At 37.0% G+C, this 15,480-nt stretch overlaps 1 protein-coding gene across 1 annotated transcript in view; it reads right to left on the bottom strand.

Moving 5' to 3' along the window:
• Nucleotides 1–15,480, bottom strand: part of LOC140242405 (androglobin-like) — an 88,822-nt gene that overhangs the window by 66,681 nt on the left and 6,661 nt on the right. Inside the window, exons 4-9 of the mRNA XM_072322141.1 lie at nucleotides 14,848–15,027; nucleotides 13,230–13,442; nucleotides 7,267–7,406; nucleotides 6,306–6,395; nucleotides 3,295–3,488; nucleotides 2,345–2,437 (exon numbers count right to left, since the gene is read on the bottom strand). Coding sequence (XP_072178242.1) covers nucleotides 2,345–2,437; nucleotides 3,295–3,488; nucleotides 6,306–6,395; nucleotides 7,267–7,406; nucleotides 13,230–13,442; nucleotides 14,848–15,027 — 910 coding nt within the window. The remainder of the gene's footprint in view (nucleotides 1–2,344; nucleotides 2,438–3,294; nucleotides 3,489–6,305; nucleotides 6,396–7,266; nucleotides 7,407–13,229; nucleotides 13,443–14,847; nucleotides 15,028–15,480) is intronic.

The following is a 15,480-nucleotide window of genomic DNA, read 5'->3' as shown; positions in this document are numbered from 1 at the left end:
ATCAGGTGCACTGCTTTAGCAATTGTGTCTTAATTTTTGACATAGAGATACAAAGTTTGCATCTAGCATAAAAACAAGAAACAGAGAGAACTGCTGTCAATACAGCACAGCTTAAAATGACAAGATGTCATTTGGGCAGCTTTCCTATCAATCTCAAAGCAATAACTTATCACAGCCTTTCCACATTACTCTATCTTTTATAAACATTATCTCCTCCACAGCACTGGGCATGACATTGTGGCATTTTGTGGTCAACCTCAAAGGCAGCACATTTCTGTCCTGCATGTTCAGCACCAAAATAATGATGATGTCACCAAGATTATTCACGACAGGAAATACGAGAATTCACAAGCTTGTTTGTCCAGGTAGGAACATGATATGAATCCAGTGATTACAACGGTCTTTGCTAGAACCGTGATGGCAGAACCTACTCTTTCATACCATGCGGGAGAATCATAGAGTCATACAATCGTCAGTTGAGAATGATAAGGGTGTTAAGTTGCCACTAAACCCATAGTGTTCAAGACAACTTAATGCCCTTCTCATTCTCAACAGACGCAATGTAGTTATACTTTGTTCAAAGTTTGGTGCTATTTCTCAAGGATTCAGTTTTGGGCTTTTCTTTTTATAAAACTCACAAAAATTTGAACCTCAACTTGTGACTCCATTACATATATTCCTGGAGTCATCTGGTGAATAACCACTTAAATGCCCATATTATGCTTCATCATTTATATTCCTAGAAATATTGCTTGAAACATTACAGTTTTGCCTTTGACCTTCTACCCATTACCATTAACAATATACCTCATCACCCATATTTATCAATTCTGATTGCTGCATGGCTGTACAAACATGCACTAATGTCATTATGTTGCTTAAAGTTGTTCTTACCAGTATTTAGGATGGTAAAGGGGAAAAAAATGATGAGATACTGCGCAGATAATAGCTTGGACAGACATGGACGGACAACCAGACTATCCAAAGGTAAATGATAATTGAATGTATACATGTGTCTTATATCTTCACGAGCCTAAGACTGTAAACTACATGAAAAGCTGAGATGCAGTGGGGAATGCTACCATTCTCATGTCAGCTGTATAAATCAAGACAGCCAGACAGGAATGAAGAATGGCAATGCATAAAAGCAGATGAATTGCTAATTTGTGATATTGAAAACAAAAAATAAGTAAATAAACAATCAAACAGCTGAATATGTGCAGAACTAATTAGAAGAAGGCATTTTTGATTTTGTCAGGCAATTGTCATTGACATGATACTTAATTTTGGCAGGAGGCATGTCAGGGGGCTTTTGAGGGTTGAGGTCAACCTGCTGGTTCTGGACAACCTGTTGGTTCCGGTGACTTAAAGAATGCATCGCTGCAAGCCTGCAGAACACAGACTTTTTCACATCGTTCACTTTGGGAGAACACATGAATATCCATATGATTTCAAGAAACTGGTCACCACAACACAACCAACACTACACAACACAAGGGTCTTATATTATATTTCATCACAAGAGGTTGCTGCGTGCTTCACAATTGATCCACTGTCACAAATTATATGTCACAATTATACAATGTACTCGGGTATACAGTAGTAAATACTGTGAAAAGAAGGGGTAAGGAGACATTCTAAACAAAAACAAAAAAAGTTACAACATATGATTATCATAAATCAAATGTGTTCTATACCCACTGCCCCCCAGTCTTTTTAGGGTTAAGAAGCATTACGGGTCCCTTTAGATCTCTACGGACAGGATTATCAGCATAATCACACTACAAAAAATGGTCACTTGGACTACTATTATGATAGAAGTCACTTTTGTTTAGTATGAATTAGAAAAACATACATTATGCCGTAATTCATCATGTTCCTTCTTTGGTGTTTTGAGATTATACATTGTACGTTGCCACATTAACAAACTACAAGGACATATCAATAGTCTGTTTAAAGTTATAAAGAGACAACTTTTAACTATCATATCCTTCAAGATATTCTTAAATGAAATGGTGGATTGCTTTGGAATCTCAAAACAACACTCCACACACAGTGTTAACAAATGCCCTCTGATACATAGGTATATCCACTAGTCTTTCACAGAGGAGCTCTGCTTTTGAGCCAGACTAGCTCTGGTCTTCACACAAATGACAACAATAAACATGTAGACTCAGAAATATGCTAACATCAACGACAGGAAACAGGTCTCTCAAAATCGTGTGCATAATGTGCATATCATACTAACTCTCAATCAGAGAGGTACACTGCATGTCACAGAGGGATGTGTGATATCGGGGTGGGGGGGGGGGAGAGAAGAAAACATGGCATGGTTTAAACTTACGTTTGTCTTTGTCGTCTTTCTTGTCCTTTTTGTCCTTCTTTCCCTCCTTGTCATCCTTGTGACCAACCCTGGAGTCCTTGTCGCCCTTCTCGGCTGCAAGTTGGAATATTTAGTGAAAACCTGTCAATCTCTCAGACACGCTAGATCATGTCCCACACTTTCGAGTACAGATGATTAAATTTCAAGATCCCAGCACACCGTTCTTCAGAAATCTGTTCATGTTACCAACAATACTATTAATCTCCACTGTCTGTCAAACAGAAGGTATCAGCAGCATTACCAACCAGTTCGGTGACATCAGAGTAATATAAAACACTACTGAGGCTATTCCACACGTCTTGCTGAAATTACAAATTCAAATTCTTCATATTTATTTACAAAAGCTGTGGAAAGCCATGCTGAGTGGTAAAAAAGAATGATTTTGCACTGTGATCATCATTCAAACTGTGAAACCTGTTCTGACCGGGCATCAAAGTCAGTATTACTAACTGCCAATGCTTTTGTGGGTGACACAACATTTGCTCTTACGACAATTGCTAAGGGCTTATTTTCTCCAAGGACTTAGGGTTAGGGTTTGGGTTGTGAAAGGGTTTTAGGTTTATCTTGATATGCAGATTAGGATTAGGGTGAAGGTTATGTTTTGGGTAGGTTTTATGTTGGGCTTAGCACGCAGATATATCATGGGAGCAATTGTCACAGGAGCAAATGTCATGGAACCACTTTTGTGAAGAGCAATGGCAAAATAGCACAGTGACGCTGCTGCTGCTGAAAAAGGGTTAGAAAGTTAGTTAGACATGAACATTCTGGAATGCGCAGAGTAATTCTCATCCATCAATGTTGAGATACGAGTGTTTGTAATGGCACAGAGATGCTACTGGTGAATAATGGCTACAAAATCAGCAAGACATGGACATTCTGGAATGCGCTGACTAGTTTGGGACACAACTCACATCGGCCATCCTTGTCCTTGCCGATCTTGCCGTCTTTGTTGGACTCACGGGTGACCACGGACATCTCGTCCCCCATCTTCTCTTTCTTGGGGGCCTCCTCGGGGGGTTCCTCTGGGGGTAGCTCTGGGTCGGGGAGCTTGAACTCCGGCAGAAGCTTCTTCAGGAGGTCCCAAACCTTGTCCAAGTGACCGTACCTTGGAAGCAAGAACAGCAACAATGACCATTCACCCAGTGTGACAAAACAATAATGATGTGCATGAAAAAGAAGTGTTTAATGCACAAACAGACTAATTCCTGGCCGATATTTTACAAAAGAAGGAGCCCTTGTGGCTTAGTGGATATGACCATAGACTCACAATCAGGAGGTCCCTGGTTCAAGTCTGCATGCAGTAGCAGTTGTGCCCCTTAACAAACACTTTTTCCTAATAGCTTTACATAGTTCTTTGAGAAGGGATAGAGTCATCAGTCCTAAGGTAGCTTGCTCATAAGCATTTCACTGTCCCAAACTAACACAAGGGTGTCTTTGCAAGGTATTTCTTTTTTATTTTTTGTAATTTCCCCATTTCCTTCAGAATATTTCCTGCACATACACATCAACACATGGACACAAGAAAGTGTGATAATTAAAAACATATGAAATTATCATAATTTGAAATGTCTACTCATTTACTTTACTGCAGTATATTAGTTCATCTAATTGTAAGGGAATTTACATGTGTTACTTATTTCTGCTGATCCCTTCTCCTTGGACACCCCTTACTTTATCAGATGTTATATCAATTTACTTATTTAAGTTAACTGATTATAATTGAAGTCAATACATATCAATTCTGTATGAACGATTACAATACAAAACAGAAAGAAACAGTCAAAGTAGAATACTGTGACATGTGAACAAATTATAAGAACATGTACTTTGAAACCATTTCAAAGAAAGTGAAAGTTGAATGGATTAAAAAACAACAACAACATATATACAACAATGTAAGCAAGTCCAAGATTGGTGATCAAGTGTTGTAACTGTTGATGGTGTGTCAAAACATGTTGGTATGACTGTAAAGCTCAGAAAACACCACAAAACCTTCAAGGGAGGGAAAATGGAGCATTTGAGTATTTCTTCATAGTTTGAACAAAATTGTAAGTTTACAGGTACATAAGGCAGGGCATTTATTGGACATCACACTTTGTCAACAGGTAAAAATTGACAAACCATGTGTACAATCATTTGAAACAAAGGTGAAACATAAAAGTGCAAATGAGATGAAAGATAAACTTGCCAAACATGGTAACAGGATATAATTGTGTGAAAAACTAATAAACCAATCCATTCAGAACTCAAAACAATCTTACAATTGATTTGAGTATAACACAAACAATGCTGGAAATGGTGAGCTTTGTTAATACTTTCAAAAAGTGCACAACATCTACAAAGGCAAATCTGAAAACAGAGCAAGACGAATTATACTATGAGCATGCTGGGAAAAATTAAGCAATGCGAGATGTGAAATCAACATCCTCATTCTGGCTGCAGTATGTGATGGGCCCTACTCTATCTCATCCTTCTCCATGGCGACATTCAGTGCTGCATCATCAAAGGGTGGAGTATCCTCTGCCTCCTCCATTTCATCCGCCCCACCTCCCATTCCGCCGTTTTGCTCCACACTAATATCTTCTGACCCCGCCGGGACATCTGTCTGACTGCCTGTGAGTGGCGGTAGCCTATCTACGTCTAAGTCTAGATGGCTTGCAAGGAGACTATTCTTGCGCACTTCCTGCACCACGCATGCCTTCTTGCCTACACCGCAGGACATGAGGTGACTGGGACAAACACATGACAGATACTATGCGGTCACTTTTGCTCAGTGGGAGTACCATCATTTGGTAACATGGAAACTATGAAGTGTTAATACCTCGAGTTTGTTTTTCATGAATAAAGCGAACATTGCACTTCTTCACTTATAGCCTAAAAGACTGAAAAAGACTTGAAAGTGAAAAACCTTGTCAATACAGGACATGACTGACAGCACTTCAAAAATGAGTTTGGAAATTCTTTGAGAATCAACAATGCATGTCATTAGAAACTTGAATGAAGAACAATTCTTCTATTTTTCTTTCCTTTTCCTTTTTTTGATAACTTTGATTTCATTAGTTTGGCATGCATTGGTTTTGAGACTCATACCTACAGCAAAGAGCAGTGTTGTCCACAGAATGTAGAAGAGTCTTTTTATAGGAACAGTTTTTAGTAAAAACTCAAATATGTCACCTTGTTACAAAATCCTCTCATTGGCAATCAGCCCATTACACCTCTACTGTCATCGGGAAATCAAATTGAGCATTAGCATTTATCGATACAATTTCAGGACAGCAGCTTAAAAAATCTGAAAGCAAATCAGCATGTTTAAATAAGCTCTACAATGAAAACAAATCATAGACATAGCAGCTAAAGATGTCTTACACAATGAAAACTTGCAATGATACAGACATTCACGACTCTGACTAAATGTTGTATTTGTTTGTTACGTTAACATGACATACAGGCAAAAATAAACATAATCCTGGACTTCTACACAAATCCGACATACTCTTCATGTGATCACAACATCAGTTTTCAGTTCCGACTTATAATGTCAACATCCCCTAGAACCTTTTCAATGATAAAAATTTGCGATAATGCAAGACGTACTCTTCTGGATAAAGAAAGTGTGTTTAGGTTCTCATTCTCATGAAAATTACTTGTATATACTCTGATATAATCTCTGAACATGTGAGAATATTTTGGAAAATCACTTGTTTTTTTCCAACATAGTTTGATCATATGATTGCATATGATATCACATACATATACGGATGCAAAGAGCACTAATTTACATATAACCATATGAATATGATCCTTTATGCGTACAAATAGTTTCGCAGACTAACAGTCTTGGACACAGTGAGTTATCAAAGTCTTCACATACCTTCAACAAAATGAAAAACGACGGAGAGAAGAGAATGTCAGTGGTACTTACTGCAGTGGGATGGTCTCTGGGAGCCAGCCAGTGAGGGCCTGTATCACCGTCACATCCCCAAACTCACAGCTGCTGCTACCAGTGGAGTAGCTGCAAAGGGAGTCAAGCAAAGTCAAGGCTCATGCCACATTGTGTATCAGATGAATTAAGCATCCAGTAAGTCAAAGATTCTGATGAATCTTGTTTCCTTTTCATTGTAATAAATTGAGGCTACTGCATGTCGTGTTCATTGTCAAGGTTTTTACCCAGTTTGTAACTCCAATCTACGAAGTACATTTTCTCTTTTATCAACTAACTTGATGCTTTATAACAGGAAAATTTGAAAGTCAATATCTGCCATTTCTGTGATTATAACAATACAACACAGATGAAAAATCTGATAAAAGCCAATTTCTGAACAAGCTGTGTTGATTCATGACCCGTTGTATTGGGTTGCACCGTTTTTCCACCATCAACTGATAAGAAGCACATCTCTTGCTTCCCCCAGATTCTCTGATAGTGCTGACGAGGAATGAGAGTCAGCAAAGTGGCATTATGGAAAGCAAGAGTTCAATAATTCTGAGCATTTCTAGAAAAGCTATCCTTGGCAAAGAAACCTAGTAATGGCCCAGTGAGAGATAAGCTCTCTCAACATCAAAGCCTTAAGACGGTATTTTAGAGGCCACAGAGAAGCATACTGTAAAACCAGCAAAAATCACCACATGAAACTCTGGCAAACTGGAGCCGACAGCCTTTTTCTTGGCATAAAAATTTCACGAATTGCCAACCATGATGCTGTACAGCATTGTACGTGTACTCACTGCACAGCGTAGACAAAAACTTTTCCATGCATGTTACTCATGCGGATCTTGGATCCTCAGGAAATTTGCAAAAGTTTCATGCACCTGAAAATATCTGGTTTGACAGCACTCATTTCTTAATGAGGTAAAGAAGCAATGGATCACAGGATCCAGACACTCACTCTAGAGAGAAGACTTTGATGAGGGCCTTGGTGAGAAGCATGGGCCACAGCTCATGGGTCAGCCTGGAGCACGGCAGCAGCATCTTGCCGTTGTCATCGAAGGGGATGGTGTCGTCCACTGTCACCTTGCGCCAGGTTCCCTGAAACATCATAAATGTGAAGGGTTTGTTTACATCTGCCTCTCTTCCCTAACCGTTGTCTGAAATTGGCATCAAACTGGCAAGTGCTGTAGATTTAGTTTGCACTTCTCTCCAGATCATGGCAAGAGGTAGTAGTTACTCTATATTATCCTATAACTTCCTTGAATGTTTTGTGTAATTGTTTTCATTTTCCATACATACAAGATGGATGGATAGCCAATATTGAACTGCACCACCTTGTCTTCCATGAGGTACACCGTACAGTTTTATGTAATTCGGCAGATCATTTCACCAGGTTATGCACCCTGTGCATTTTTGTTGTTGGGCAAGTCCAAGATAAGGTCCCCTCAGAAGGCAAAATTTCATCTTTGCTCACGGGCAAGTCCAAGATAATGTCCCCTCAGATGCTCAAAATTCATCTTGATTTTATCAAAAAGTTATTGATATCATCTTGTAGCCAAAGAGTTAAATCATATGTTTCCAGCAAAGAAAATATTGAATTATGCAAATTTATGCAAGAAATATGGCCTTGATTTGCATAAATCAAAAACAAACCTTACGTATGGGACAAATTATAAATATTCATCTAAAATCAGTTGAATTTGTCCTTGACCTAGTTCCTTTATGGACATGACCCCTGTATGAGTTAGTATAATCTGCAATTGGTAAGACAAGGTCAGCACATTAATTATGCAAATTATGCACTTTCCCAGAACATAGTGTCCCATACGTAAGGATTTGAGTATGTTTTTTTAAGTTTTTTCTGAAGATTTGTAACATTGACCAATCATACTTTAGGAAGTTCTAATTTATTCATTTCAACTCCAGATTAGCAAAACTAAATGAGGAAATTTAATTAGTCCTTCATCTTATAACTAATTAAAGTTTGCTTACGTATGGGACAAATGCCTTACGTATGGGACATTACATGCAAAGTGAATGGGAAAACCGCCTTTTGACATGGATGCTATATGTCCTTACATTTGTTTGGTTAATGGTTATCTTTGCACCTACTCTGAAGAATATGTCTATATATCTGCCTCTCCTACTCAGATGACCTCAGGGAGAGTGTAAGAACAGCATTATTGAGTCATTCTATGATTAAGAAAGGAAAATAAAGAATATTCATTTATACTTGTAATTTCTTATTTTCATTACAGGCTGTGCAGCTGGTCTTGAATTAACATTCCCCGTTAACATTTTGATATTGGACATTTTCTTAATTCAGTTATCATTTTCAACTTTACCTCTCTACAAAATGACTTTGTCCAAGAATGGGATTCTCTGAGTGTCATTTTAGGTGCAGTACACTGTTCAGCATGTACCACAGGTTGTACAGCCTCAAAAGCGAAATCAAAACAATTGTGCTTATGGCGCGCATCAATGACAACATTATAGGTCTTACTGAAAAGAAAAATCACTTAAGGTGTGAGCAGGTAACTTTGTCATTACTTGAGTTGATAGCAAAGGAAAAACCCTATGAGAGTACACTTGTACTTTTTATTTTGATATGATTGTTAATATTTCAACTGTTCACCCTCAGAATATGTCATGACTTATCAAGGTCATGAACATGATTTCTGAAAATCCTGTAAAATGAAGACTATAGTTTACATTTGCTATAAACCACAATATCAATACTGGTTCTGTGGTTGGAGTGCTAAAAACACAAATTACACAAACAAATAGGAAATTCAATTTTCTTTTCTATTTTGTGTTTGAAGAGACAGATGTGCTCTGAGACACCTTCATCAACTCATACTTACTTTGTACCCCACATCTACACAATTATCAACATACACTGCAATCTGGTAGTGTATGATCAAATGAGGTTATTAGAATTTATTCAAAATTGTAATTTGCAGATCAGTGAGTTACTTAAGTGTTTCAAATCTAGATTTGAATGTGCAAATGATAATCTTTCCTGTATCACTACACAAGCATGTATGTATGTACAAAGTAGCACAAATTTTGTCGTCTTTGGTTTCATAGACACGAAGCCAAGCAATTTGAAAAAAAAAAACAGAAACAGCATTGGTACATACATTCTTCTATCTCCTTAAAATCTAAAACTTTCATTAAAATTTGATTGATATTGCAGTTCAGCTAAAATTCACATGGCAAAACATGATGATTACAGAGCAAAATGAAGTACTCTTGTTGTTGTGTTTTGTGCTGCATTTCAAACAATTATAAAGCTTTATAAAAACTTAGACAACTTGCAAGGTAAGCCTAGAGCTACTGAAAGTACCCACTTCAAACTGTATCTGCAAATACATTGTACATGACATTTGATTCTAAAGTTGAAATTATCAAGACTACAAATTAGTTATTGTACATGTACATGTATGCTATATCAAGGTCACAAGCTAGAATTTGCTCATTTTTTTTTTCATTTGATGAAAAAATATTGACTAGAGTAATTACAAATGGGCTAGAAATAGAGTGTCAGTATACTATATCTGCATGTGTAGACATCATGAGGACAGTGTTAATGCATGACGGAATCCAAACTAAGACATTTAATTGTAAATTGATAATTACTTTTATTTGTTTTATTTTAGCTTTTGCTGGGTACCTGAACCGGGAAAGTACCCACTTAGAAGTCTATTTCATTTGTTACATGTTGTAGCATGATTTGTGGAACTAAATATGACACTATGGGGAAATTTAAAGTCATTCCCATGAATACATTTGTGCACTAAAGACAAATGTCCCATACGTAAGTTGAGCCATGTCCCATACGTAAGGTGTACTTTCGTTAATTAAACCAACTTCATGAAAATATGCTTTATTCTTTTGCAGTGAAACTTTGCTGAAAGATACTTCAGTATTGTACCTTTCTTCACTTCCAAACAGAACTTGATCAGTAAGGTACTTTCAGAGAATTTTCAGTTCAAACTTTATTTTGAAAAATCCAGTTTTTCTCTGGTCCCATACGTAAGTTGGCATATTTTTCTTAATAAAATAATCAACCCAAGGTCAAATGACACCAAACTTAAACACAATATTCTTCTCAAGGATACCAGTCCTCCTGATGATAAACAATAAAATCCAAGTGCTCCTTCATTACTTTTCAGAGGTTTGAAATCTCTGAATGTCCCATACGTAAGGTGCGCGATATCTTGGACTTGCCCTCAATATTGACATGTTTGGTATCATTTTGAAGCTTATGAGTTGAAGTTTTGATTTCCATGGAGGAAAAAATTATATTACGTAAATTTATGCAAATTTCAAGGGCTTCATTTGCATAAATGTGAAACACAGCGTTACGTATGGGACATTTATGAAAATTCATATTAATTCAAAGGAAAGAAAATGATATTTGATTAATATGTGGACATATGAAGTTCATCAAATAGTTTAACTTGGTATGAAAATTTAGGGATTATGCAAATGATTATGCAAATTAGCTCGTGTCCTATCATGAGATGTCCCATACGTAACAAATTGAGGTCATTTTTTTAGGTTTTTTCTGAAATTGCTAAGGTTATATTAATGCCCTTTTGGAAAGTTCTAATCTATCGTTTAGAGAAATTAAATACCATAGAAAAAAGAAAAAAAAAGTGAAAGAAATATTTTTTATTAGGCATTAAAATAATGTTACGTATGGGACAAATGCGTTACGTATGGGACATCCTCATACATATTGCATGTGAATGCATGTAGCTAGCTGGGAAGGTCTCTCAGTACACAAATGGTCAATCATCCTGAAGAAAGCATCCCAACATTGTAGCTATTTTTTGAGTTATAGACACTTTAAACAATACATGTACTTGACTGAACAATTTTCAGAAAGGGGGAGGGGAAACTGGCAAAATACACAATGAAAAATTAGCATTAAAGGGATGGTATAGTTTTTTGTAGAAATGGGGATTCAGTTTTCAACATTTAATGAGATGATTGGAAACCAATTATATGAATTACTAAAGAGCATACAATCCTAAGACTAGAGGAATTCAAAGTTTAGTGATGGAGATCCAATTTGAAATGGTTGTGATATATATATATTTTTTTAAATAAAGTAAAATGATTTTTTTTTTTATTGCAAGTGATACACAAATTGTCCTTATTCAGTTTTCAATAATAGCCATGACAAAATTCATGGGTATACATACTGAGGCGTGACTTGAATCAATGAACTGACTGCTAGACAGACATCATATATCTACTCGATCACTGGGGTTCCACGCAGCAGGTATTGCTTATTTATTAAAATTAATATTTCTTGTGTCAAGTTGTTTTTTATTGAAATGAAATGGCAAACTGCCCTTCATCAATGGAAGTAAACACTTTAAACTATTCAATTTTTCAGTAGTAACTATCCTGATATAAATAGGGCATACATACTCAGGTTGGTCATAAGTATATAGAATATGATTAAATATGATTATGATGGTAAATATTTGGGGAATATTGTTCCCTTGTCAATCTGGATCAGTATTTGAGTAATTTCAACTAATTCCATTTCAATAATTATGCAAAAATTTGTTTATGGGTATTTTGCAAAATTATTTTGCAAAATACCCATAAACATGTCTCTCCACACACTAAACGAATGGGGAACAAAGGGCATGCATACTCAGGTGGGTCATAAAAATATAAAAATATGATTGAATATGATTAGGATGGTGAATATTTGGGGAATATTGTTTCCTTGACAATCTGGATCAGTATTTGAGTAGTTTCAACTGATTTTACTTCAATAATTATGCAAAATACCCACAAACATGGTTCTTTACACACTAAACGAATGGGGGACAAACTGTCCCATACGTAACTGTCCCATACGTAACACGTCATGTCTGTCTTTAATTAGAACCTGTAATTAGAGCTTTTTGCCTAATGACACGAAACTTACCTGTGATAATATTGAGTGTTGTGACTTTCATCACAGTGAGTTACAAGTTGTAGAATGAAATACTTTCAGAGAGTTTTGGGGTTGAAAAAAATGTTCAAAAAAACAAAAATTTTCTGGTCCCATACGTAACGGCACATATTTTCTCTTCTAGAATATAATTGTGAAGGTCATTTTTCTCCATTTTTTGCATGATTATACAACTCCTAGATATCAATCACCATGATGTAAAAGTTTAATATGATCAAAAGCCATTAACACTATTTTTCAGGTCATAAAAGTCTCTGAATGTCCCATACGTAACGCGCGTGTTATCTTGGACTTGCCCTGTTCCAAGATAAAGCTGTAGTCCCTCTACTTGTTAATATTAGGTTTTGTACAGTAATATTTTCCCCATAATGTTATCATTCCAAGATATGTGAACTAATTTCCTTTTTTTGACAAAGACAGTTATCAGTGTTTACCCTACAAAACATCTAGTACTAATAAAGGGCTTCTGCCATCAGAATACGATTAAATTAAAAGGTTGAATGAAGCCGAGTCTTCTTGGATCAGTTCTCATTCTTAACTCTACACTAGAAAGCTAGGAATCATCATGCTAAGCAGACACAACATCAAAAGGAGACATAACCATTTTTTAAGTGCTTTAAAACTTCATGCTTTCAAGTGTGTCAGTACAATATTTGTTCTCCTAAAAGTTGTCCGTTCTCTTCTACTAGCTCTATTTCATGAGCAGTCAATATCTTTTGTGATGATTAATTCCCGTTGATCATAATTCCCATATTTAACACACACACACAAAAAGATATCCTTCTCTAAATTAGTGCATCCTTTGGATGCTGACTGAATGACAAATTTATCTATCCATCTATCAATCGATCTACTTATCTGCTTATCTATCTACTGTATCTATTATCTATCAATTTTTTTTTTTTTTTCAACAGCCCTTCCCACTTCCAACTCACCATCCAATAGATCCTGATGATGTATTTGCCATGGGGGTTGTAGAGTGGTAGATGGGGGCTCTTCCCAACCTTGCACAGGGCATAGATGTGGTCCCACGGCCGCCAGGGGTGCATCTTACCCCCGGCGATGGTCACGCCCTCGTGGGGCTCACCAATGGGCGTGGCGGTGGCATGCCACAAACTGGTGAGCTGACTGGTTATCCAGCGTAGAGTCTGCATGAAAAATCATGAAGGAATGTCCATTACTCATTTTTCACCAGTAATTACAGATATGCAAAGGCTGTATTTTCAAACTAGAAATGTCGCTACGGCGACTGGTGTATGCCTCCGCCATAATACATGGTTCTCCTAATAGGTCTATAGTACAATGTCTTGACAATGTGTGATGACAGTTTCACACAATTGGCAAAATATTAAAATGACAGGTTTGCCACAAATGTGCTGAATGTTCACTTTCCTAGAACTAGGTTCAATTGGATGAATGATAAAAACATCAAGAGTGCAGGTATTTGGGGGAACTGATGATTTTCACTTGACTTTTGACCCTTTTACAAGTTTATGCATTGAGTAATTTTCAAGGTATTGAGAAAAAGTATAATTTCAGTATCAAATGGTAAAATAGTATTATCGAAACCTGGCCTTTGACCTTTGACCCCACAGTTCCAAAGAGAATCACTGTTAGGTAGAACATGCATAAATATGTAAGTTTCATGACAATACCTTGAGTTATTTTTGAGATATGGAGGAAAAAGTGCAATTTAGCACTTTCACTTGACCTTTGACCTTTTGACCTTTGACCTTTTGGCAAGAAACTTCCCACAGAATATATATTGGGTTATACATGCATACATCAAGTTTTAAAAAAATCCTTCAGGCACTGCATAAATATAAGGAAAGTAGTTATATTTTGAGGAGTTGACCTTGACCTTTGACCCCTGACCTTTGACCCATGACCCCCAACTTCCCTAGATAATCACTGCCCATCGGTACAAGCATATATACTAAGTTCCATGAAGATACCTTGAACCATTTGCGAGATATGGAGAAAAACATGAAATTTCAATTTTTTTTTTTCACAAAATAACCTGTGACCTTTGACCTTTGACCCTGTGACCCTAAAATCCACACAAAGTATCATCCCCCAAGGATATACCCTCATACCAAGTTTGATGCAAAACCACCACACGGTTCTTGAGATATCGACAAAAACAAAACGGGACGGACGGACGTACGGAAGTACGGACGTACGGAAGTACGGACGTACGGACGGACGGACGACCCGAAAACATAATGCCTCCGGCCACTTCGTTGGCGGAGGCATAATGATACAAGGAGTTTCTCTCACAAATCAGCACTTTCCCTGTGACCAATACGAAGAAACACTTTATCAGCAAAAATAAAAGTCTTAAATTTACTACATTGCAGAATGACAAAAACCTTAAAGATATGCAGTTAGTTAGCATGTAAATAATCCATTTTTCTGTACATTGAGAGGATCAAGTGATAAACATACAAGGACATGCATGCACACTGCCTACTTCCAAAATGACTTACACACCCATAGATCCTGCTAACATCAAAACCTAAAATTTGTAATCTAGAAACTTATGCTGCCTACCTCACAGCAATCTAGGTGTTCATTGTTGGTCAAGAGGTCAATGTCCTTGGTGCTTTCTGCGTCATACACCACGGGAGTCTTGTCGGTGATGAAGTCTTGTGGTCGCTTCCAGTGATCAACCCGCTGCCTCAGAGGGGGTGGAAGGTCAATACGCCCCTCTGGGTCATCAAAGAAATGTTGCTGTACAGAAGAAACAAACATATAAGTAACTGATATAATTTTTGCAATGCACATACAAGACTGAGGACAGGATTGAGTACAGGATTGAGGAACAGAAAAAGAAGCACTTGGTATACCTTCACCCTTTCAATGTGCCAAGGCACTTAGCCTTAGCGTTACTTGCCAAGCTTTTTCATTAGCATTCAATAATCCTCAAAAACTTGATCTAGTGGTAAAGTTAGTGTGCTCATTCAGGTGTCATAACAAAGGCAATGGTGGCACAATAGGAAAATTAACATATTATGTTAAAGTTTCTTTACATTTTCTGAATACACGCAATGGACATGTAATACATTACTGTATATTTGTTTTCTCCCTGACAATTGTCCTCCATGTATTTCAACAAACACTCCAATGTATCAGAATAAGATGCAAGAGTAAAAATATCATTTTCATTTTTATGGCACAATGAGG

This window comes from Diadema setosum, chromosome 19 (assembly GCF_964275005.1).
Source record: "Diadema setosum chromosome 19, eeDiaSeto1, whole genome shotgun sequence".
NCBI classification, from domain to species: domain Eukaryota; kingdom Metazoa; phylum Echinodermata; class Echinoidea; order Diadematoida; family Diadematidae; genus Diadema; species Diadema setosum.
Note: the sequence above shows the minus strand (reverse complement) of the source record. Positions and strands in the feature narration are given on the sequence as shown.